Raw genomic sequence first — 25,906 nt, 5'->3', positions numbered from 1 at the left:
GGGGGGGGGGGATGTAATGACGTCACTCTCCGCCAATAATTACATTTAGAGGATTGGAGGACTCTAAATGAATATCTATGGGGCATTTTCCATTAGGATCATTAGTATTATCATGTTGCATACATTTAAAACCTTTTCTCCATTCACAATGTCCTCTTCTGAACAGCTACACAAACACAGAGGTTAAGGGCACAGTAAATGGTATTTTATTAGCTCCCGACTAAATGGCATTTGACAAGTTTAAGATAGTCCCCCCCAAAAAAATCTACAGGAAGTTTGTTCTGCAGTGTCTGTCCTATATTGGAGAGATAGAAGTAAGATCAGGAAAAAAACATTGATATGGAGGCCACTGTGTTCTTTGGGACCTTCGATGCGGCAGAAATGTTTTGGTACCCTTCCCCAGATCTATGCCTCGAACACAATCCTGTCTCGGAGCTCTACGGACAATTAATTCAACCTCATAGCTTGGTTTTTGCTGTGACATGCACTGTCAACTGTGAAACCTTATGTAGACAGGTGTGTGACTTATTAAAACATTTCATATCAATTGAATTTACCACAGGTGGACTCGAATCAAGTTGCAGAAACATCTTAGGGATGATCAATGGAAACAGGATGCACCTGAGCTCAATTTCGAGTCTCAACGCAAAGGGTCTGAAAATGTATGGAAATTATGTTTGTTTTTTATTTTTAATACATTTGCAAACATTGCTTACGGGGTATTGTGTGTAGATTGATGACGTAAAAAAATATTTGATCCATTTTAGAATAAGTCTCACAGCAAAGGGTCTGAATACTTATGTAAATAATGTATCTGTTTTTTTATTTTTAATACATTTGCAAACATTGCTAAGAAACAGTTTGCCTTTTCATTACGGGGTATTGTGTGTAGATTGATGGCGGGAAAAAAATATTTGATCCATTTTAGAATAAGGCTATAATGTAACAAAATGTGGAAAAAGTCAAGGGGTCTTTCAACTGGTAGCCAGGGACCTTCAGATGAGTCTTATGTGGCCTGTGGGCGTCCTAGAATAAAACAACTGACACTGTACATGTTTGTGAGAGTCTTACCTTTCCACAGAGGGGTATTATTAGTGCGTAGCCCAAACTGTTCGACCCTACAGACAGAAGTTGGCAGATTGTCTGTACCGACTTCAGACGACTCCCAAGACGCTTGTGGGGGTCATAGAGCAAAACAGAGAACACCATCACGTTCGTATGACCCCTCTATGGAACGATAACTCTTACGAACATGATGGTGTTCTCCGTTTGTAGGCCAAACCGTTCGGATGCTACAGATGATTTAGTGAGAAAATGCATTTTCGGGATTGCTTCATGGTCTGATGCGTCTCACCGCTGTAGCTCTGTCACCTTTCTCTGCAGAAGTGCAATATCGGCTAATGCAATCTCTAGCTTAAACTGACCGATTTTTAAAATGGGGATTTTTGTATTATGCTAATTTGATTTCTGCGTGGGCACAGACATCGACTCCAAGGTGTTTTAAAGGCTCTTTTCAGAGGAAAGGATCATGTTGCATCAATGACCGCCACTATACAAAGAGGGCTGCACGCTGCGCTAAGGCTTACTCCTAAATCAGTGAAGAATAACAATATGGACACAGACGATTACAGTAGCCAGGGATGTAAAATGAGATGGCTGGCCACTAGGGGTACTAATCAATAAATATTTGTTTGTCTTTTGGCAGAAACCTGGACTATGTCCAGGACACGACTGAACTTGGTACTTTTGAGGCATGGGCAGAATGAAAAATGGAGCGCAAATGCTACAGTATTTGATGATCTGGAAAAAAAATAGATATTCCTTTAGACTTCAAGTTAACATAAGGTTCTTAGCCCCATTCTGTCAAGAGTAGAACTTCCTCAAAAAGCACATCCTTCCAAGTTTTTACTCTCAACCATCCTAACCTTTCCCAGGAAACATGACTGTGGGATATTCCTGTGTACAAAGGCAGGAGGCAGTCTATTCAAAGGTCGCCATGGGTAATGTATAACATGACTTCAAAGAGCAGGGAGAATCATGTCTCCATAGACTTCACTGATCACACAATCCTTTAGGGATATCAGACATTAGGCTATACAGTATGAAAGTGAACTTTCAAATGTAGCATGTTGTTTGTCCTGTGCCTTGCTACCCCATGCCGTTCTTTTGCCAAAAGGTTTAAGGGAAAGTCAGAAATATGACTGATTTTGTAAAGTATGTGGACAGTTCGGCCAAAGCGGTTGCGTCAACACTAGAAGCGTCAACATACTCTTTCATGCAGGTGTGACCGGTGAACACTAAGAGTAGCTTTCTTCTGTCTCGCCGGTCAGGTGCAGCTCGTTGGCAATCAAGAACGAGGCTTTGCCTTTATAAACTGTGTTTGCATTCATTCACAGATCCTCTTGCTTTGTTGGTTGGCATGGTGATTTTTTATTAAAGTATAATCAAATGGTGAAAGTAGTTTTATGGCAATGCTCTTAGTCCATCTAGAACCATTGTCCTCCCTGAGCACACCTTCCAGTAAGTGTTGCAACAGTCTTGATTGAAATAAATGTATATTGTATAACTCTGAATGTGTAGAAGCACAACATTTGAGCTCTTGAAACCCTGATTGTGCATTTGAACAACGAGAAGCAGAAATAAATTGTTGCATCTTATCTTTGTTTTTATTTCCCATGCCCCACGCCGTATGTACAAGAACCTGTTTTATCTTAGTATTGTTTAGTTGTATTTGGTTATAGGGCTGCGTGCGTCCCACACATGGATAGGACAGGGATACCTGAAACATGCACTAGACACACAGCTCCACAAACATACAACCAAAACAAGGCAGTACAATATTGATTAAAAGCACCAATCACAATTATACATAAGGATCCCCAAATATAATCACTTTCCATGCTCCAGCCCAGAGTCTGCCGACTTACGTCAAAATATGATCGGTTTAAGTTCGTAGCTGCTACACAAACATTTTAGAGGTGAGGTCTTCTGATAATTACCAACATTACCAACAATATAAAAAGGGCAGGGCATGGGAACAGAGGTAACCGATTCAAAGAGAAATGCACTTAATTTACATTCAATAACAGTATGAACATAGCCTTACCATTCCTTCACAAAATGCACAATAATAAAATATTCAGTTATGTTTGTTCAATGTCAGAGATAAGTAGGCCTACTGGAACCCCTATGAATGTGTGCCAAGTAAGAAGAATGGATCTTCAATGTACTACAATGCAACGCATATACTTACAATTACAGAGATCATTAATAAGGACTAACATTGTATCCTCTCCCAGAGCACACCAAATGTCACAGCAACATTTGTGAATGACTGCAAACACTGTTTGTTATGAACCCACATTCAAAGATAAATGTACCAGTCCATTCCGTTTACCTTTCTTTCCTCTGTCACATTTGGGTTCCCGAGTGGCGCAGCGGTCTAAGGCACTGCATCTCAGTGCAAGAGGCGTCACTACAGTCCCTGGTTCGAATCCAGGCTCTATCACAGCTGGCCATGATTGGGAGTCCCATAATAGTGTCACTTGCACGCCGTAAATAAGAACTTGTTCTTAACTGGCTTGCCTAGTTAAATAAAGGTTAAATAAAAAAATTAGAAACATTTAAAATCCTTAAATTGTTTCTGAGGATCACTAGCATTAGTGGATCATACTAGGCTAACGTTGTGCAATACCTTAGGAAATGTAGCCTATTTGAATCATTGTGGAACTCAGACAACACAAAGCAGGTTAAACCTGGAGCCAGGCTCACAACGACTGGATAGTTGTCATACATGATTAGTGAGATTTAGGGTAGATTTATAGGATTATTGTTCAACCCCTATTGTGCACTTCCCTTTCACCTTCCAAAATGTAATGGACGGAACGTCAATATGACGACTTTCAGGATTAATCAAACCACTATAATTTTGAATTCATCAATATTAATTGAGTGTATGTAGGGTATTTTGTGCATAAAGGCTCTCCAAACTGTTTTTATTGTAATGATTCATACTTTCCTAACCCTAAAATTGCCACTGCAAGATTGGTGTTTTTAAATCTACCAGTTGGTGCTGAAACAGAGACGAAAATAAATACAGTTGAAGTCGGAAGTTTACATACACCTTAGCCAAATACATTTAAACTCAGATTTTCACAATTCCTAACATTTAACCAGAGTAAAAATTCCCTGTTTTAGGTCAGTTAGGATCACCACTTTATTTTAAGAATGTGAAAAATAATAGTAGAGTGATTTATTTCAGCTTTAATTTCTTTCATCACATTCCCTGTGGGTCAGAAGTTTACATACACTCAATTAGTAATTGGTCGCATTGCCTTGAAATTGTTTAACTTGGGTCAAACGTTTTGGGTAGCTTTCCACAAGCTTCCCACAATAAGTTGGGTGAATTTTGGCCCATTCCTTCTGACAGAGCTGGTGTAACTGAGTCAGGTTTGAGGGCCTTGCAGGCACACGCTTTTTCAGTTCTGCGCACAATTTTTCTATAGGCTTGAGGTCAGGGCATTGTGATGGCCACTCCAATACCTTGAATTTGTTGTCCTTAAGCCCTTTTGCCACAACTTTGGAAATATGCTTGGGGTCATTGTCCATTTGGAAGACCCATTTGCGACCAAGCTTTAACTTCCGGACTGATGTCTTGAGATGTTGCGTCAATATACCCACATCTTTTTCCTTGCCTCATGATGCCATCTATTTTGTGAAGTGCACCAGTCCCTCCTGCAGGCAGCAAAGCACCCCACAACATGATGCTGCCACCCACGTGCTTCACGGTTTTGATGGTGTTCTTCGGCTTGCAAGCCTCCCCTTTTTCCTCCAAACATAACGATGGTCATTATGGCCAAACAGTTCTATTTTTGTTTCATCAGACCAGAGGACATTTGTCCCCATGTACAGTTGCAAACCATAGTCTGACTTTATTATGGCGGTTTTGGAGCAGTGGCTTCTTCCTTGCTGAGCGGACTTTCAGGTTATGTTGATATAGGACTCGTTTTACTGTGGATATAGATACTTTTGTACCTGTTTCCTCCAGCATCTTCACAATGTCCTTTGCTGTTGTTCTGGGATTGATTTGCACTTCTCGCACCAAAGTACCTTCATCTCTAGGAGACAGAACGCGTCTCCTTCCTGAGCGGTATGACGGCTGCGTGGTCCCATGGTGTTTATACTTACTATTGTTTGTACAGATTAATGTGGTACATTCAGGCATTTGGAAATTGCTACCAAGGATGAACCAGACGTGTGGAGGTCTACAATTTATTTTCTGAGGTCTTGGCTGATTTCTTTTGATTTTCCCATGACGTCAAGCAAGTTTGAAAGTAGGCCTTGAAATACATCCACATGTACACCTCCAATTGACTCAAATTATGTCAATTATCCTATCAGAAGCTTCTAAAGCCATGACATCATTTTCTGGAATTCTCCAAGCTGTTTAAAGGCACAGTCAACTTAGTGTATGTACACTTCTGACCCACTGGAATTGTGATACAGTGAATTATAAGTGAAATAATCTGTCTGTAAACAATTGTTGGAAAATTTACTTCTGTCACTTGTGGAGTGGTTTAAAAACAAATCTTAATGACTCCAACCTAAGTGTATGTAAACTTCCGACTTCAACTGTAAATGGCTTTCTTTAATTGATCCCTATATTCTGAACCTGTTCTCTCAATGTATTTTATTGAGTCTGTCAACAAAATTTGAATAAAAAGGTGTAATGTATTTAAAGGGATGGCTTAAGATAATTGTACTGAAAACCCTATTGAATGAAATTTTCACAAACATTTTTTTTTATTGAGAGTGCGCAAGGTAGGCACACCTGTAGAGCACGTTACACGACTGAATAAGGCAAGTCTGAATACCAAATACTGCAAAGTGAGTAGGAAATGCAAAAATTCCTAAATCGGGATCGGCCCTTAAGCGAATTGGACTGGATCTAGGATGATGGAATGATGGTGTTGATGTGTGTCATGACCAGCCTTTCAAAGCACTTCGTAATTACAGATGTGAGTGCTACATGGCGATGGTCATTTAGGCAGGTTACCTTGGAGCTCTTGGGAACAGGGATAATGGTGGTCAGCTTGAAACATGTTGGGATTACAGACTGGGGCAAGGATAGATTAAAAATGTCTGTGAAGACACTTGCCAGCTGGTCTGCCCATGCTTTGAGAATGCGCCCTGGTATTCCGTCTGATTGTTGACCTGTTTAAACGTTTTGCTCACATCGGCCACAGAGAGCGAGATCACACAGTAATCCAGAAAAACATGGGCTTTCATGCAAGGCACAGTGTTATATTCCTCGGCACAAGCATAATGGTGTTTAGCTCATTTGGGAGTTATCCATTGCTAGGCAACTAATGGCTGTGTTTCCCTTTGTAATCCATTATTGTCTGCCAGCCCTGACACGTACGACAAGCATCGGAGCCGGTGTAATAAGACTAAAGATTGTTTTGATCACACGGACTGGGACATGTTCCGGGTAGCCTCAGAGAATAATATATAGATTTACACACAGATTCGTAATCACAGTGAGTTTATAAGGAAGTGCATACGAGATGTTGTTCCCACTGTGTATTAATCCTACCCTAACCAGAACCCGTAGATAAATGGCGGCATTCGCGCAAAACTGAAAGCACGAACCACCGCATTTAACCATAGAAAGACGACCGGAATATGACCAAATACAAGCAGTGTAGTTATTCCCTCCACAAGGCAATCAAAGAAGCGAAACGTCAATATAGGGACAAAGTGGAGTCGCAATTCAACGGCTTAGACACGAGACGTATGTGGCAGGGTCTACAGGCAATCACAGACTGCAAAAAATTAAGCTTGAGGCCCTGTGTCTCAACCCCACCCTGTGCAATTGGGACTTTGACGGGCCACCCCAGGTGGTGAAGGTAGGAAACAACATCTCCACTTCGCTGATCCTCAACACTAGGGTCCCACAAGAGTGAGTGCTCAGCCCCCTTCCTGTACTCCCTGTTCAGCCATGACTGTGTGGCCATGCACACCTCCAACTCGATCATCAAGTTTGCATACGACACAACAGTGGTAGGCTTGATTACCAACAACGACGAGACATCCTACAGGGAGGTGGTGAGGGCACTCGGAGTGTGGTGTCAGGAAAATAACCTCTCACTCAACAAAACAAAGGAGATGATCGTGGACTTCAGGAAACAGCAGAGGGAGCACCCCCCCTATCCACATCAATGGGACAGCAGTGGAGGTGGAAAGTTTCAAGTTCCTTGGCGTACACATTACGGACAAACTGAAATGGTCCACCCACACAGACAGTGTGGTGAAGAAGGTGCAACAGCGCCTCTTCAACCTCAGGAGGCTGAAGAAATGTGGCTTGTCACCTAAAACACTCACAAACTTCTACAGATGCACAATTGAGAACATCCTGTCGGGCTGTATCACCGTCTGGTACAGCAACAACACCGCCCACAACCACAGGGCTCTCCAAAGAGTGGTACGGTCTGCACAAAGCATCACCGGGGCAAACTACCTGCCTCCAGGACACCTACAGCACCCGATGTCACAGGAAGGCCAAAAAGATCATGAAGGACAACAACCACTCGAGCCACTGCCTATTCACCCCGCTACCATCCAGAAGGTCAGTTCAGGTGCATCAAAGCTGGGACCGAGACTGAAAAATAGCTTCCATCTCAAGGCCATCAGACTGTTAAACAGCCATCACTAACACAGAGAGGCTGTTGCCTACATACATACTTGAAATCACTGGCCACTATAACAAAGTCACTTTATTACTGCCACTTTCATAATGATATTTACATATCTTGCACTACTCATCCCAAATGTATATACTGTATTTTATACCATCTATGCATCTTGTCTATGCCGGTCGGCCATGGCCCATCCATATATTTATATGTACATATTCTTATTCCATCCCTTAGATTTATGTGTATTAGGTAGTTGTTGTGGAATTGTTAGATTACTTGTTAGATATGGCTGCACTGTCGGAACTAGAAGCACAAGCATTTCGCTACACTCGCAATAACATCTGCATGTGACCAATAAAATTTGATTTGATTTGAATATTCCTCCAACTTCCTATATTGTCCTTTTGCATGTTTGATGTCTCGTCTGAGGTCGTAGCGGGCTTTCTTGTATGTGTCCATGTCCGTGTCCCATTTCTTGTAAGCAGTAGCTCTAGCCTTTTGCCCAGCGTGGATATTGCCTGTAATCCATGGTTGTTGATTTGGATACGTTCTTATAGTCACTGTGGGGATGACATCGTCTATGCACTTATTGATGAAGCTTGTGACTGTTGTGGTAAACTCCTCAATGCTATCAGATGAATCCCGGAATTTATCCCAGTCTGTACAAGAAAAACAGTCTTGTAGCCTCGCTACAGCCGACCACTTCCGTATTGAGCGCATCACTGGTACTTCCTGTTTGAGCTTTTATTTGTAAACAGGAAGCAGGAGAATGGAGTCATTGTCAGATTTCCTGAAGGCAGAACGGGGGAGGGCCCTGTATGCTTTTCTGTGGGTAGAAGAGTTTTAGCTCCCCTAGTGGTGCAGGAGACATGTTGGTAGAAGTGAGGTAGGATGGTTTTAAGTATCCCCGTTTGTTTATGGCCCTATACAGTTCATTGACTGCCAGAGTGCTGTTGGCATGTGGAGGGATGTAGACAACTACGGATGAGAACTGTCTTGGTAGATAAAAGGGTCTGCCACTAACCATGAGGTATTCTAAATCAGGTGAGCAAAAGCTCGATATTTCCTTCACACTGGAAGCAGCACACTAGTTGTTATTTATTTAAAAAACAGTCCTCCTCCTTTCAACTTCTCTGAAGCCGCTATACAATCCTGCCGCTGCATGGACAATCCATCGAGTACTACTACGTGCATAGTGGCATCATCCAGCAACGTTTCAGTAAGACATATAATTGTAGCTTTTCAAGTCTCGCTGATAGGAGATTCTTGAACGAAGGTCAACCGGCATCTTATTCTCGAGTGACTGGAGATTTAACAATAGAACAGAAGGGAGCGCCATTTGTTTTTCTCTTTGTCGCCAATTTTTTTTTTTACCATCCTTTTACTCCCCAATTTCGTGATTCTGATCTTGTCTCATCGCTGCAATTCCACAACAAGCTTGGGAGCGGCGAAGGATGACACGCCAAGCCACGCTTGTCAACTGACGACCGAAGTCAGCCTACATCAGGAGTCGCTACAGCACGATGAGCCAAGTAAAGCCCCTCTGGCCAAACCCTCCCCTAACCCGGACAACACTGGGCCAATTCTGCACCACTCTATAGGACTCCCGGTCACGGGCGGTAATGACACAGCCTGGGATCGAACCCCAGGCTGTAGTGATGCCGCAGCACTGAGACGCAGTGCGTTAAACCGCTGCGCCACCAGGACTACAGCTCTTTTCCCACATCTGTGCCTGCAGTGTTTTGGTAGCCCGTGGAACAAAGGAATAAGGTCTAGTACGAACAGTGGAACAGCTGAGTCGGATTTGAAGTCGTATTTGAAGTCGAAATCGAGGTTAGTAACTGTCAATCTGATGTCCAGAGATGCTTGGCGGTCATATGGGATAATAGAATTTCTGTACAAAAAAAAAGTTAAGATAAACACAATAAAAGTCTATACATCGCAAAGTTGGGTTGGAACTCGTAAGATGTCACCCTTCTCCATCAGCACCATCTTGTTGGTCACATGTGTATGAGCACCTCAGTAATTCAGCACTGTGCAGGAGTTTTTGGCATCATTTATGCAATTTGGCTAGCTCAAGAGCATGATACAGTGTTGATTGAAGAGCTAAAATCAACATGTTCCCCTTACATGTGTAATGAACACGAGGGGAGACAGAGCTGGTTTCAAGCGCAGGGCGCAACAGGTGTTTATTGAAAAGGACCACAGGAGGAGGCAGGTAGCTGGGTCCAGGGGCAGGCAGAAGGTCATACACAGGGGGTCCAAAAGGGCAACAGTACAGGCAGCGAAAAGGCTAGTAACGTAGTCCGGGAGATCAGGCAATAGGTAGATAACAGGAAATCCGATACGCTAAAGTACAGGCAGTGAATAGGCAAAAGGCGTCGTTAGTGAGGCAGGCAAAAACGATCATACACGGGAGGAGTAAATCACGGGGAAAACAGAGTTCTGAAAGACGAGTGTCACAAAACAAACAATACCTCACAGAGATTGGGTGCAAAGAACTGAACTAAATGGTGTGTGATAATGACATACAGGTGTGTGAACAGGTGATTAAAATTCATTTGATTGGGATCTGGAGAGTGAGCTGCGTTCAGGGGATCTAGGTGTTAAAGTGTGGGCTGGAAAGTGAGCTGTGTTCAGGGGATTTACGTGTTTGAGGGTGTGAGTTGGAAGCAGACGTTACAACATGTAATCCATTCCAATGCAATGTGTGATGAATATATTCATAAGTAGACAGACAACACAGTATCTGCAGCATCTTTTTGATGAGTCATTATCTCAGCAGGCCATATATGCAAAGGCAATGTAAACACGTGTGTGCGTTTATTTAAGAGGGTTTACCTTTCTCTGCACCGGCCTCATCCCTCCTCTCCATCAGAAGGAAGCGTGGGCTTTCGGGTAGGAAGGGCAGCACACAGAGCTGCAGCAAGGCAGGCAAGGCCAGGAAGGCAAAGAGGAAGTTCCATCTGGACTCCTGCAGGAACCCCAAGAGATAATAACAGATGGAAAGAAGGATAACCAGAGAATTACAATGGATAACCACCATACACTGAACAAAAATATGTAAAGTATTGGTCCCATGTTCATGAGCTGAAATAAAAGATCCCAGAAAGGTTTCATATGCACAAAAAGCTTATTTCGCTAAAATGTTGTGCACAAATGTGTTTACATCCATGTCAGTGAGCATTTCTCCTTTGCCAAGATAATCCACCCACCTGACAGGTGTGACATATCAAGAAGCTCATTAAACAGCATGATCATTAAACAGGTGCACCTTGTTCTGGGGACAATAGAAGGCCACTCTAAAATGTGCAGTTTTTTCACACAACACAATGCCACAACTGTCTCAAGCTTTGAGGGAGTGTGCAATGTGCATGCTAACTGCAGGAATGTCCACCAGAGCTGTTGCCAGATAATTTCATGTTAATTTCTCTACCATAAGCTTCCTCCAATGTCGTTTTACAGAATTTGGCAGTACGCCCAACTGCAAACCACATGTAACCACGCCAGCCCAGGACCTCCACATCCAGCTTCTTCACCTGTGGGATCGTCTGAGACCAGCCACCCAGACAGATGATGAAACTGTGGAATATTTCTGTCTGTAATAAAGCCCTTTTGTAGGGAGAAACTCATTCTTATTGGCTGGGCCTGGCTCCCCTGTGGGTGGGTCTATGCCCTCCCAGGCCCACCCATAGCTGCGCCCTGCCTAGTCATGTGAAATCCATAAATTAGGGCCTAATGAATGTATTTCAATTGACTGATTTCCTTATATGAACTGTAACTCAGTAAAATCGTTGAAATTGTTGCATGTTGCGTTTATATTTTTGTTCAGTATAAATACAATGGATAGAACAGACATTCAAATGAATTGCTATAGTATGTGGCCCTTCAGCTACATTGGTGGATTGGATGAATTTATGTTTACTGCACCACATGATTTTTCAGAATTTGGTACACTACCATATTCTGTTGCACGTGCGCGTCAAACTCATTTCTTAGTGGTTCCTATTATCTCTGCCTAGTGATGAAGGCAGTCCGGGTGAATAAACTGTTTCAAGTAAAGCCTAAATGAACACCTTGGAAGTAAAGCTGTGCAGTGACTACAATAACTAATGAAATTCCTCATGTGAAGTAGAAGAATAACAGGTATTTGAGACAAACGAGGGTAAACACTGAAGCCAGGATTCAATTAAAAGCCTCTCACTGTCAGGTAGTTTGTGTACCTATTGTATAGGCAATCTGTCCCAAAGCCTAGCCAGTCAATTTATAAACGTAATCTACCCTGGGAAAAATATTTTTTACCTAAGCTAGCATTTGGTTTGGAACAGTTGGGGCGTGCGCTATCGTGCATACATTTATTTTGTCCCCCTACACCAAACGCGATCACGACACGCAGGTTAAAATATCAAAACAAACTCTGAACCAATGACATTAATTTGGGGACAGGTCGAAAAACATTAAACATGTATGGCAATTAAGCTAGTTAGCTTGCACTTGCTAGATCATTTGTCCTATTTAGCTAGCTTGCTGTTGCTAGCTAATTTGTCCTGGGATATAAACATTGAGTTGTTATTTTACCTGATATGCACAAGGTCCTCTACTCAGACAATTAATCCACACATAAAACGGCCAACCGAATCGTTTCTAGTCATCTCCCCTCCTTCCAGGCTTTTTCATCTTTGAACTTATATGGTGATCGGCATCTAAACTTTCATAGTATTACCACGACCACCGGCAAAACAGTTTGTCTTTCAATCACCCACGTGGGTATAACCAATGAGGAGATGGCACGTGGGTACATGCTTCTATAAACCAATGAGGAGATGGGAGAGGCAGGACTTTCAGCGCGATCTGCGTCAGAAATAGAAAGGAGTTCTATTTTAGCCCTTGGCAACGCAGACGCTCGTTGGCGCATGAGAGCAGTGTGGGTGCAATAATTGAATAACATGGATTTCTACATTTATTTTGCGGAGCACGCGACGTGTCCGGTCTGGTCAGCATGTAAAGCTTACGGTCTGCCTCCAACCTGTGGAACAATGTTGCAAGATCTCCACCAGCATGGTGAATTCCTTTATCAAGATCATTATAATGGATATATTCAAATACATGGCAAAACAAACAAAGGTAAAACAAACAAATGAAAGTTCACATAGTTTGCTGTCATTTCAGCTGCTTGATTTGATTGTGTGTTGGCTTTAGTTGGCTAGCTAGCAAAGGAGAAGTAGCTAGCCTGCATTGCTACAGTGCATTCAGAAAGCATTCATACCCCTTGACTTATTACAAATTTTGTTGTGTTACAGCCTGAATTCAAAATGGATTAAATAAAAAATGCTCACACACAATACCCCATAATGAAAACATATTTTCAGAAATGTTTGGAAATGTATTGAAAATGAAACACAGAAATATCTCATTTACGTACATACAGTACCAGTCTAAAGTTTGGACACACCTACTCATAACCCTCAGAGTTTTTCTTTATTTTTACTATTTTCTACATTGTAGAATAATAGTGAATACATCAAAACTATGAAAGAACACATGAAATCATGTAGTAACCAAAAAAGTGTTAAACAAATCAAAATCTATTTTGTATGAGATTCTTCAAAGTAGCCACCCTTTGCCTTGATGACAGCTTTGCACACCGACAGCTTTGCACAGACTATGATCGATAATGTCAAAAGCCGCACTGAAGTCTAACAAAACAGCACCCACAATATTTTTATCATCAATCTCTCTCAGTGTAAATGCTGTGCTTGTTGAATGTCCTTCCCTATAAGCGTGATGAAAGTATGTTGTTAATTTGTTTACTGTAAAATAGCACTGCATCTTTTCCAGAAGTTTACTAAGGGTTGGTAACAGACTGATTGGTCGGCTATTTGAGCCAGTAAAGGGGGCTTTACTATTCCTGGGTAGCGGAATGACTTTTGCTTCCCTCCAGGCTAGAGGGCACACACTTTCTCGTAGGCTTAAATTGAAGATATGTGTCTGTGCCTGTGTCTCTTCACAGCCCTCTGTTCCATAAGGTGTATTTAAATCAGATTTTACTGCTTGCATGAGTTACTTGATGTGCAATAGAGTTCCATGTAGTCATGGCTCTATGAAGTACTGTGCGCCTCCCATAGTCTGTTCTGGTCTTGAAGAGACCTCTGGTGGCATGTGTTGTGGGCTAGGCATGGGTGTCCAAGCTGTGTGCTAGCAGTTTAAACAGACAGCTTGGTGCATTCAACATGTCAATACTTCTCACAAATACAAGTAGTGATAAAGTCAATCTCTCCTCTACTTTGAGCCAGCAGAGATTGACATGCATATTGTTAATGTTTGCTCCCCGTGTATATTTAAGGGCCAGCTGTGCTGCCCTTTTCTGGGCCGATTGTCATTTTAATTAGTTTTTTTGCACCTGGCCACACGACTGGACAGTCGTCCAGGTGCGACAAAACTACGCCCTATTGGTAGTGTTGTTAAGAAGGCAGAGCAGAGCTTTATTATGGACAGACCTATATCCATCTTAGCTACTGTACTTTTTACCTCTTTTTTTCTCCCCAATTTCGTGACTCTTGGGTAGCGGAATTACTGTTGCTTCCCTCCAGGCCTGAGGGCACACACTTTCCTGTAGGCTTAGAAGATATGGCAAATAGGAGTTGCAATATCGTCTGCTATCATCGTCAGTCATTTTCCATCCGAGTTGTCAGACACAGGTGGCTTGTCAGTGTTGATAGAAAACAATAATTTGTTCACCTCCTCCACACTTACTTTACGGAATTCAAAATGACAATGCTTGTCTTTCATAATTCGGTCAGTTATGCATGGATGTGTAGGCTCAGAATTTGTTGTTGGCATGTCATGCCCAAGTTTGCGAACCTTGCCAATGAAAAAATTACAGAAGTTGGCAACTTCAGTAGATTTAGTGATGAATGAGCCATCTGATTCAATGACTGGTGGAGCCAAGTTTGCCTTTTTGCCCGAAACTTCATTTAAGGTGCTCCAAAGATGTTTACTATAATTTATCTTTGTTTCATAGTACAGTTTCTTCTTCTTTAAATTCAATTTAGTCACATGGTTTCATGATTTACACTATGTTTGCCAATCTGCTGTGCAGCCAGATTTATCTGCCATTCTTTTTGCCTCATCCCTCTCAATCATACACGTTTACAATCAATCCACTGGGATTTAACAGTTTTTACAGTAATTTTCTTAATGGGTGCATGCTCATTAGTAACTGGAATAAGCAATTTCATAAATGTGTGAAGTGCAGCATCTGGTTGCTCCTCATTACCCACCACAGACCAGCAAATATTCTTTACATCTTCAACATAGGAATCACTACAAAACCTATTATATGACCTCTTATACACTATAGGCCCAGCATTTGCAATTTTGGTTTTCCTAGATATGGCTACTACATTATGATCACTACATCTGATGGATTTGGATACTGCTTTAGAGCAGATTTCTGCAGCGTTAGTAAAGAAGTGATCAATACAATGTGGATGATTTCATTCCTGTGCTGTTTGTAAATAATCTGGTAGTTTGACTAATAACCTGAACCAGGTTGCAGGCACTGGTTATAGTTTGAAGCTTTTTCTTGAGTGGACAGCTTGATGGAAGCCAGTCAATATTTACTTTACACGTATTACTTCAACAGCATTTGACATGAGATCCTCTCTAAGCTTTACAGGAATATGACTGAACACATACCGCAACACCTCCTCCATTCCTGTCTCCTCTGAAGATGTTGAAACCATGTATTGCTAACATTGTGTTAACAAAGGAGTTTCAGAGAGTCAGTACATGAATGTTATCTGTTACTAGAAAATTATCGATTTCATTAACCTTTTCTTTTTTGGCTACATATGTTAATGTGAGATTTTTTTTGCACTTTTCTGGGATTCTTGTTTTTTTTTTGCTTTACTGGCAGGCTTATCCGAGGTAGACATGACACTGATATTTACAGTTGAAGTCGGAAGTTTACATACACCTAGGTTGGAGTCATGAAAACTCATTTTTCAACCAATCCACAAATGTATAGTTAACAAACTATAGTTTTGGCAAGTCGGTTAGGACATCTACTTTGTGCATGACACAAGTAATTTTTCCAACAATTGTTTACAGACACATTATTTCACTTATAATTCACTGTATCACAATTCCAGTGGGTCAGAAGTTTACATACACTAAGTTGACTGTGCCTTTAAACAGCTTGGAAAATTCCAGAAAATGATATCATGGCTTTAGAAGCTGCTGATAGGCTAATTGACATAATTTGAGTCAATTTGAGGTGTACCTGTGGGTGTATTTCAAGGCCTACCTTTAAACTCAGTGCCTCTTTGCTTGACATTATGGGAAAATCAAAAGAAATCAGCCAAGTCTGGTTCTTCCTTGGGAGCAATTTCCAAACGCCTGAAGGTACCACATTCATCTGTACAAACAATAGTACGCAGTATAAACACCATGGGACCACGCAGCCGTCATACCCCTCAGGAAGGAGACGCGTTCTGTCTCCTAGAGATGAACGTACTTTGGTGTGAAAAGTGCAAATCAATCCCAGAACAACAGCAAAGGACCTTGTGAAGAGGCTGGAGGAAACAGGTACAAAAGTATCTATATCCACAATAAAACGAGTCCTATATCGACATAACCTGAAAAGCCACTCAGCAAGGAAGAAGCCACTGCTCCAAAACCGCCATAAAAAAAGCCAGACTACGGTTTGCAACTGCACATGGGGACAAAGTTTGTACTTTTTGGAGAAATGTCCTCTGGTCTGATGAAACAAAAATAGAACTGTTTGGTCAAAATGACCATCGTTATGATTGGAGGAAAAAGGGGGAGGTTTGCAAGCAGAAGAACACCATCCCAACTGTGAAGCACGGGTGTGGCAGCATCATGTTGTGGGGTGCTTTGCTGCAGGTGGGACTGGTGCACTTCACAAAATAGATGGCACCATGAGGAAGGAAAATTAGGTGGATATATTGACGCAACAGCTCAAGACATCAGTCAGGAAGTTAAAGCTTGGTTGCAAATGGGTCTTCCAAATGGACAATGACCACAAGCATACTTCCAAAGTTGTGGCAAAGTGGCTTAAGGACAACAATGTCAAGGTATTGGAGTGGCCATCACAAAGCCCTGACCTCAATCCCATAGAAAATGTATGGGCAGAACTGAAAAAGCGTGTGCGAGCAAGGAGGCCTACAAACCTGACTCAGTTACACCAGCTCTGTCAGGAGGAATGGGCCAAAATTCACCCAATTTATTGTGGGAAGCTTGTGGAAGGCTACTCGAAACGTTTGACCCAATTTAAACAATTTAACGGCAAAGCGACCAAATACTAATTGAGTGTATGTAAACTTCTGACCCACTGGGAATGTGATGAAAGAAATAAAAGCTGAAATAAATCATTCTCTACTATTATTCTGACATTTCACATTCTTAAAATAAAGTGGTGATCCTAACTGACCTAAGACAGGGAATTTTTACTCTGATTAAATGTCAGGAATTGTGAAAAACTGAGTTTAAAAGTATTTGGCTAAAGTGTATGTAAACTTCCGACTTCAACTGTATGTTTGAACTGATAGTGCAGGGTGAGCTACACACAGTGGACTTCCTACTAGGGAAAACCCCCTCAGTGCTAACTGTATAACTCAGGTTCATAGGCGCATGATTACGGCATACAATAGCTGTAGATTGACAGAGGCATTCAGGGGAGTTAGAGGCACATAAATTAAGTTACTTACATAAGGACTGCCAACACCCCTGGGAAAATTTACATTTGCAGCTGCACTACAACAACTCAGCGACACAATGGTACGTATTATCTGAGCGGGGCTTGGGTCACTGATAAGGCATTGTCTCAACGCAGTCTTGAAATGCATGGACATAATTGTATATGTCAGGTACAGAGATGGTAGTCAAAAGAAAATCATGTTAAACACTATTATTGCACACAAAGTGAGTCCATGCAACTTATTATGTGACTTGTTGAGCAACTTTTTACTCCTGAACTTAGGCTTGCCATAACAAAGGGGTTTAATAACTTATTGACTCAAGACATTTCAACTTTTCATTTTTAATTGATTTGTAAAAAATTCTAAAATCATAATTCCATATTGACATTATGGGATATTGTGTGTTGGTCAGTGACCAAAAACATCTGCATTTAATCCATTTTAAATGCAGGTCGTAACACAACAACATGTGGAAAAAGTAAAAGGGGTGTGAATATTTTCATGCTCCCGAGCTTGCAGTGATGGACAACAGCAGGGACTTGTTCAGGAAAGTACAACATTTAAAAGGTATAAATATGATATATAGATCTGAAAATGTTACCTGTTGAAAATAAACATATTTGAAAGATATGAAAGTCTATAGAGGATTCTACACACAAGACATTTCTATCAGTTCCTATAAGCTCCAGACTATACAGTCGCAGTTGCAAATGAGAACTTGTTCTCAACTAGCCTACCTGGTTAAATAAAGGTGAAATAAAAAAATAAAAAATACAATAACGACACTGCTCAGAAATTGGCCTTTGACCAGTCCATGTCCAAATCAAATGTTGTCACATGCTTCGTAAACAACAGGTGTCGACTAACAGTGAAGTCCAGGCCAGAAGTTAAATAATGCTCCCAAAACTAAAGAAGTAATCACAGAGAAAATTATAAAAACGGGGAATGATTGGACAGGTAAAAGAAATAAAAGACATGGGTAAGAAAATGCAGTCGCACTTTGCTTTCAAGCTCAGAATAATAGAGCAAAATACTATTGTAACATGGTATTCAAAAAGATGGATAACTTCCTTTTCAGGCCTATTGTCTTTCTATAAGTTCCTCTTCAGTACAAGATGTTGAGATAGAAGGAAAGCAGATACGGCATGCCGGGTTGAACACGGGACCAGTTTACAACACATTACCTTTGCATATATGCACATGAGCTAATACCACATCTCCCTTTCTTTAGTGAATGCAGAACAGACACAATAACCTTTTTTGAATTACAGTAGTAACCGATGAACAACAGTATGCAACTTCCTTTTTTAATCTTTTTTATTTTCAAAGGAACTGAAGGCTGATAACTAGCCTACCAAGGACAGGGTAGACTACTTGTGCCTTGCACTGAAGGTGTCGGGAATATTCTGCCCCATAATACATCCCAGTGTTGGATTTGTCCATGTCAAAGTCTTGTAGGTAAAGGGGGTGGGTTTTCTGACTAACTGGGTGCCGCCTTGGGGCTGATGACAGTAAAGACGCCCTTGGGAAAACAGGGACAGGCTGAGGCTCAGGCATTGTCTCATCGTGTTGAGTGAGTGTCTTCGGTTTCTCCTAACTATGCGCCGCTGTAAGTGCACAAGGTAAGAGCGTGGCGTATGTGCCATTTGTTGCACAATTCCTTTTTGTTGTGTCTCTCACCAAGACACAGTCACCAGGGTGTAGTGTGGGCAAGGTCTTTGCTCGTTGACGAGAGTCGTAGTGTCACTTCTGTTTTTGTTTGATTGGTTTTCCACAAAGGATGGGAGGTCAGGCCGCCTTGGCGTCAGGAGTGAGGTATGCGTTGGCACAGTAGTGCAAAGTTTTCTGCCTGGAACCAGGGCTGTACCCCACAGAGAGAGGACTGAAGCGATAAGCCAGGAGTGCAAGGTATGAATCAGACAATTTCTTAAGAAGCTGTTTTGCAGTCTGAACAGCCCGCTCAGCTGCTCCATTACGTGGAGGAAGGTGTCAGAGCAGAATTGGGGTCTATTGTCCGAGCAAACCTGGAGGGGCACCCTGCTGCATTCAAACCAGGGCTTCCTGTGCTCCACTATTGCTTTTGAGGTTGTGGAGAGCAGCTTGGCAAACTTGATGAACCTAGATAAGTAGTCGAGTATCACTAGGTAAGTAGAGTCGTCTCGATGAAAGATATCTGCCCCCACTTTCTGCCATGGGCGCAGCCACTGGTGGGCCTGGGAGGGTATAAGCCCAACCGCTGAGGAGCCAGACCCAGCCAAATCAGAATTGCGTTGCCAGCTAGCTAACGTTAGCTTAGCTAGAGTAGTCTGTTAGCGTTGTTGTATTTTAGCTTTACTCAACCAACCGGGAAGCGAACTGTGTACTAGATTGTTAGCATTGTTTTCGCAAAAATTGGAGGTGGGTTAGAGTGTTATTAGTGTTGCCACTTCTGATACCATGCTGAGATAGAGTGAAGGCAAACATGGCATGTCGGGTTCAACATGGGACCATGAGTCCTGTTTAATCTCCTATGCAGTAAATATAGTATTACAGAACACTGTTGCCCCTTTGCGGGGCAGTAACACATTAGCTTAAGCCAAGACAGTCAGCCTGGGCAGAGAGTGGGATTGCTGAACTGTCATCACACCATCATAACCAAGACTGCATCTACCAGATCAAAATGAACCGTAAACTCACTCATTCCCTATGAGTGGCGGAGAAAAGCAACATTCCCGTTGCTTCGGACCTCTGGGACAAAATGTACTCATCCGATCTGCAGATACATGCCGTGTCGGTCTCTGTGTCAGGAACTGTGGCTTAAGATGCGGTCACACTTTATTTGGATAGTCAGGATATTCCATCTGTAGAGCATAATATCAACAAACTATCTGTTGATAAACAACTGTTTGCTAAAGCATCTACAGATGGACTATCCAAATAAAGTACAGAGATGTGTGCTACATGTGTGTTTTTGCCTACAGCTTGGTGAGTGTTAGCCAAACAGATACAGTAAATACATAGTAATCAACTTGGATTGGGAGAGGCGTTTTGGATTGGCCCTTGGTGAGGATTACTAAAGCAGCAAAAGTAAAGTAGTTAAACAACTAAATCACTACTGAGCTGTCTACTTTTGTTCTTGCAACGGTGGCGGATGGCTGGGAAAATCATGAAAAGGCAAAGCTCAATTATGTTTAACAGGATTGCTGTAGTACGTCGGAAATATAGTCACCTACAGTATGCTCATTAGGCCTAGTTGGTGATTTGATGGCCTATGCAGTTAGATTACTCATCTCTGCTGTGCAGCCTGGTAATTCACAGCACTAATTAAAAATACTCCCACATGGTTCCTTTTTTATAGATGAGGAAAGGTAGCTATCTTTAAAGCTACAATCTGCGATGTGTTTTTCAGCAAACTGTTAAAGATTGTTAAACTAAGCTCATGAACTCAGCTGAACTCAAGAATCAATTGGTGTATGTCTACATCAACAATTTAAAATGACCATTGAAACAACTTCCAAATCCCAGATTGCTACATCCATTTTTTTTTTTTACTTTTAAATGAATGATATATATTAACTGATTCTTGAAGAATATAACTTGTAAATGCCTCATGAGCTTATTTCAACTGTCATACCCCATCAGAATGTTTTACTCCTTTGCTTGTAACACAATTGTTAAGCCTCAAATACAGCTTCAAACACGGTATAGCCTCAAAACATGGAAAAAGCTATTATTTTGATATCATGGATGGTCAGTCCTCTGGCCCCATCCATCAGCTGTTTACCAAAACAGTGTTAAAGAGCAGTGGGGTTTCCGCTTTGTTATTGTTTGAACTGCAAATAGCCCCTTTAAGGTATAAGATACTCATTTATTGAATGAATCGCTCTTTTTCTCAATTCAAAAATCACACTTATATTGCAACTTAATTAATGAGTGGAGGAGGATCAGCTTCATTTTATTGATTTAAAGCGGCAATCAGCAGTTGAAACCATAAGAACGCGTACTCCCGCCCGTTTCAGTAAAAAGCTGAGGGATGGGATTGGAGAAATATAACCACTCTCAAATTCATAGGCGGCGCTATGGATGCAAGGAATGACCATCCATGATAAAAAGTATAGTTTTAACCATGTTTTGAGGCGATATAGTGTTTGTTTACATTTACTTTGTTTACAAACACTGGAGTAAAACAAGCTTATAATTTGGGTTCTGATGGGGTAAGACAGTTGAACTAATAAACTCATGAGGTATTTCAAAGTTATATTCTTAATGAATCAATGGGTACATATAATTCATTCATAAATCCAAAAATGGATGTAGCAACTGCAGATTGCCCCTTTAACCCAGATAGTCCACACAATGAATCATAAGGAGAGCTAGCCGACACCGACATATTGTACCATCAAACAATATTCTGTCAAGCCGACTAACAAGTGGGTCACAATCTAGAGACCATATTAACCTTGCAGATTTGAAAAATAAATAACAGGGCAGGGATATGCATAAATTAAGACTGTTGAATGACCCCGTTGCATGGACAGATGCATTATATAATATAGCTATTCATCTATACACCTAGAACAGTACTAAGCTGGTTGTTTAGTGTAAAACCCTCATTGTAACCTCATATGCCTCTCTAAAACTAAATATGCTAGGTCTACATATTTTCCACGACCAAAATGTATATAGCTACGTTACTAAAAATACATGAGACCAGCCTTTCAGTCTGTAGCAAGGTTAGGGAAGTGTTGGATTGGGTCAGATGTGGTCCTACGATGTGGTTCTCTAATGGGGCCAGGCATGCTTGCTCACCTGAAGGAGATAAGGTTCTGTTATTGACTGCAAGAGAGCTTACCGATCTGTGTTAGGTCCCTTATGGGTCATTAAAAGCTAACAGATGTAGGATCTTAATTTGAGCCAGTTTGCTACAGCAGGAAAATAATCCTGCAGCAACAGGAAATGTGAATTATTATATGGATTATAATTAGTGGACATGTGGAGGGGTTGATACATTTTTCGTAAGGGAACAAATCAAGTCTGAAATTGTAAAAGTGGAAATTACAAACTTCAGAAGTCTTTTTAAACCTCAAATACACTACACGTTTTGCATTTTCCTGCAACAGGGTGATCAAATTAAGATCCTAGATCTGTAGGTAATAGCATGGAAAATACATTCAATCTTGTTATTTCTCTTTAATCAACTTCCTTTATACAGTATGTTCATGTCCCTAGAATATGGCCTTTTAGAAAAGCACTTTATGTTCAAGGCAGCAGAAACCTGTTTTGTTTTTCTCTGTGTGCTGGCCTCTTATGTAATAAACCAGGAATGGATGTGGAGAATGGACGGTCAGTCTCCTTCATATTGATGTAATGCAGTCCAGATGTAACATTCAGGGACACTGGGATTTCGCTGGCTGCTCAAATGTTCCAATGACATCTGTCCTCTAAACCAGAATGCCAAAACCTTCAAGCACACACACTATCCACATGTCAACACAAACTTACACGGACGAGGCAACACATGCCAAGATATAGTAATTTCACTTTCAAGATATAGTAATTTCACTTTCAAACACTTAAAAATAGCCTGTGAGCCATGTTCAGTGTGTGGGCTAATAGGGATATAGCTTTAACTGGAGCAAATCAACTGAGCCACCGGCTGTGGCTCCCTCCTGGGGCCTGATCCCATCTCCACATGGGAGCCCCTGATAATACACACTTCAGTTTGGAAATTAGGCCACTGACCTGGATCGTTACTCATTTAAACAAAACAAAACTATAGTACCAGGCCCAAAGGGGATTCATTTGGCTGAGGCTGGGGAGAAAAGAAACTCAAAACTCAGTATACATGATAGATGAGTGCAATGGAAAATCTATATTCGAAGTGGCTTTTTCTTGCCGGCAACTCTTTATCTCTAGTGAGAATGTGGATGCCGTCTCATTACAGAGGAGGATACAGATCTCCGGTGCCTGAGGGTTGGATGAACAGATCAGAAGTTTTGTGCAGCCTTCTGCCAGTTTCTCATGGCAGGATAGAACCCAAAACAGGAAATAGGTAGAAGAGTTGGTCAGTAAATGTCTGTTTGAGGCATGGACCACATCAGTGATGCTCTAATCAAAACAATATAAACAAAATACGCTCTTGTGCATTGGGGTTGTGTCGCAGAGCATCATGGGAGTTGTTGAATTGATTTGATGACGTGGTTATGAAACGCACGAGACATACTCAATCTTTTGTTAAGTCTGCACCTACAGGAACTATTCTATCCGGAAGAAGTTTGGTTTTACAAGTTTAAAACTGTTATTTTCTGGGGTACAGTCTCGGTTAAGTTTAACACAGTGAATTGCTAGCATAGGCAAGTGCATAGTCGAGCTAGCTAGCTAAGAAAGAGTTAGCATCGTCATGGACGTCAGCAAATTACTCGAGACTGAGGTCTGAGGAAAAACATGATTAAAAGGAGTAATATACAGTGAGTAAAGGAAAGGACATTTATTCAACTGTGAAAATTAACTTTGGAATAAAAAACTGCTAAATGGGCGAACTTGAGGATGAAACGTCAGTGAGTGAAGTGAATGAAAATCACGTGACCGAGGAAAATATTGCCATGGCAGAACAGAACGTTGCCGGGGTTGAGGACAATATTGAAGTAAATGACAACCAGGAGCCTTTTGAGAAACGGAATAGGTCTGGAAGTGTTGGAAACATTGGACAGTTTGATGAAAGTATAGAGCAGTGGAGCTCATATTCTGAACAGTTTGACTGTTTTGTTTTTGCAGGTGACATTGATGAGGACAAAAGTGTGGCTACATTTTTGGTGTAATGGGGTCAGGGACATTTGGTTTGCTGCGCAACCTGCTACAGCCAGACAGCCCAGGTAATAAGACATGGGGATAATGTGGGAATACTAAAAGGACACTTCACAAAAAAAAACACTAGTTATTCTTTCAGTTGTCACTGAAAGAATCAGTGAAAATGTTTGCTGCTGCTCCGCCATTTACTGGTTGCTAAAATACTAATAGTTTGCCTAATTTCAGTTTATGTGACAAAACAAGCTAGTGTAGAGAATCATTGTACCATCTAAACCGCAGTGAAATATCTTTTCCATAACCAAAAATATTGTATTTTCAGCTTAACTTTTGGTGTACAAAACTGAAAGTAAGAGACGCAAAAACGAAACTTCAAAATGGGAATCATAGAAATAGCGCACATAGAACAGATAGATTTTCTTAGATTTGCTTTCAACGAGAATGACAGATCTATAACTCACATTTCAGTGTAAATTGTGTCAGGTCGTCCCAAAAAGTTACATAGTGTATTACAGCTTCTAAGAAACTATTAGAGCACTGAGTTGAATGATGTTCTAAATGACACCATTAGAGACAGACTAGTATGTGGGCTACAAAGTGAAACTACACAAGAGCCTATTGACTTAAAGTAGTCAAATCGAATTAAAGAAAATTGACCTGCTTCGTAAACAGGTGTAAACCAACAGCGAAATGCTTACTTACGGGCCCTTCCTAACAATGCAGATCATTTTTTTGTTATTGAAATAATTGAACATTTAAAAAATAATAACACGAGGAATAAATACACAATGAGTAACGATTTTTTAAATTTTATTTCACCTTTATTTAACCAGGTAGGCTAGTTGAGAACAAGTTCTCATTTGCAACTGCGACCTGGCCAAGATAAAGCATAGCAGTGTGAACAGACAACAACACAGCGTTACACATGGAGTAAACAATAAACAAGTCAATAACATAGTAGGGAAAAAAATGGAAAAAAAGAGAATCTATATACAATGTGTGCAAAAGGCATGAGGAGGTAGGCAATAAATAGGCCATAGGAGCGAATAATTACAATTTAGCAGATTAACACTGGGGTGATAAATCATCAGATGATCATGTGCAAGTAGAGATACTGGTGTGCAAAAGAGCAGAAAAGTAAATAAATAAAAACAGTATGGGGATGAGGTAGGTAAATTGGGTGGGCTATATACCGATGGACTATGTACAGCTGCAGCGATCGGTTAGCTGCTCAGATAGCAGATGTAAAAAGTTGTTGAGGGAGATAAAAGTCTCCAACTTCAGAGATTTTTGCAATTCGTTCCAGTCGCAGGCAGCAGAGAACTGGAAGGAAAGGCGGCCAAATGAGGTTTTGGCTTTAGGGATGATCAGTGAGATACACCTGCTGGAGCGCGTGCTACGGGTGGGTGTTGCCATCGTGACCAGTGAACTGAGATAAGGCGGCGCTTTACCTAGCATAGCCTTGTAGATGACCTGGAGCCAGTGGGTCTGACGACGAACATGTAGCGAGGGCCAGCCGACTAGAGCATACAGGTCGCAGTGGTGGGTGGTATAAGGTGCTTTAGTAACAAAACGGATGGCACTGTGATAGCAAACTGGATAGCAGTTTGCTGAGTAGAGTATTGGAAGCTATTTTGTAGATGACATCGCCGAAGTCGAGGATCGGTAGGATAGTCAGTTTTACTAGGGTAAGTTTGGCGGCGT

General features: G+C 41.3%; 1 protein-coding gene across 4 annotated transcripts in view; it reads right to left on the bottom strand.

The window, feature by feature from the left end:
• slc2a9l2 (solute carrier family 2 member 9, like 2) overlaps positions 1-25,906 on the bottom strand; it is a 264,735-nt gene that overhangs the window by 167,197 nt on the left and 71,632 nt on the right. For all 4 annotated transcript variants that reach the window (XM_071384159.1, XM_071384136.1, XM_071384150.1 and 1 more), the window contains one exon: positions 10,539-10,671. In XM_071384159.1, the coding sequence (XP_071240260.1) occupies positions 10,539-10,671 (133 nt within the window). The remainder of the gene's footprint in view (positions 1-10,538; positions 10,672-25,906) is intronic.

The sequence above is a fragment of the Salvelinus alpinus genome, chromosome 2 (assembly GCF_045679555.1).
Source record: "Salvelinus alpinus chromosome 2, SLU_Salpinus.1, whole genome shotgun sequence".
NCBI lineage: Eukaryota > Metazoa > Chordata > Actinopteri > Salmoniformes > Salmonidae > Salvelinus > Salvelinus alpinus.
The sequence above is the reverse complement of the archived record's forward strand: the minus strand, read 5'-3'. Positions and strand labels throughout refer to the sequence as shown.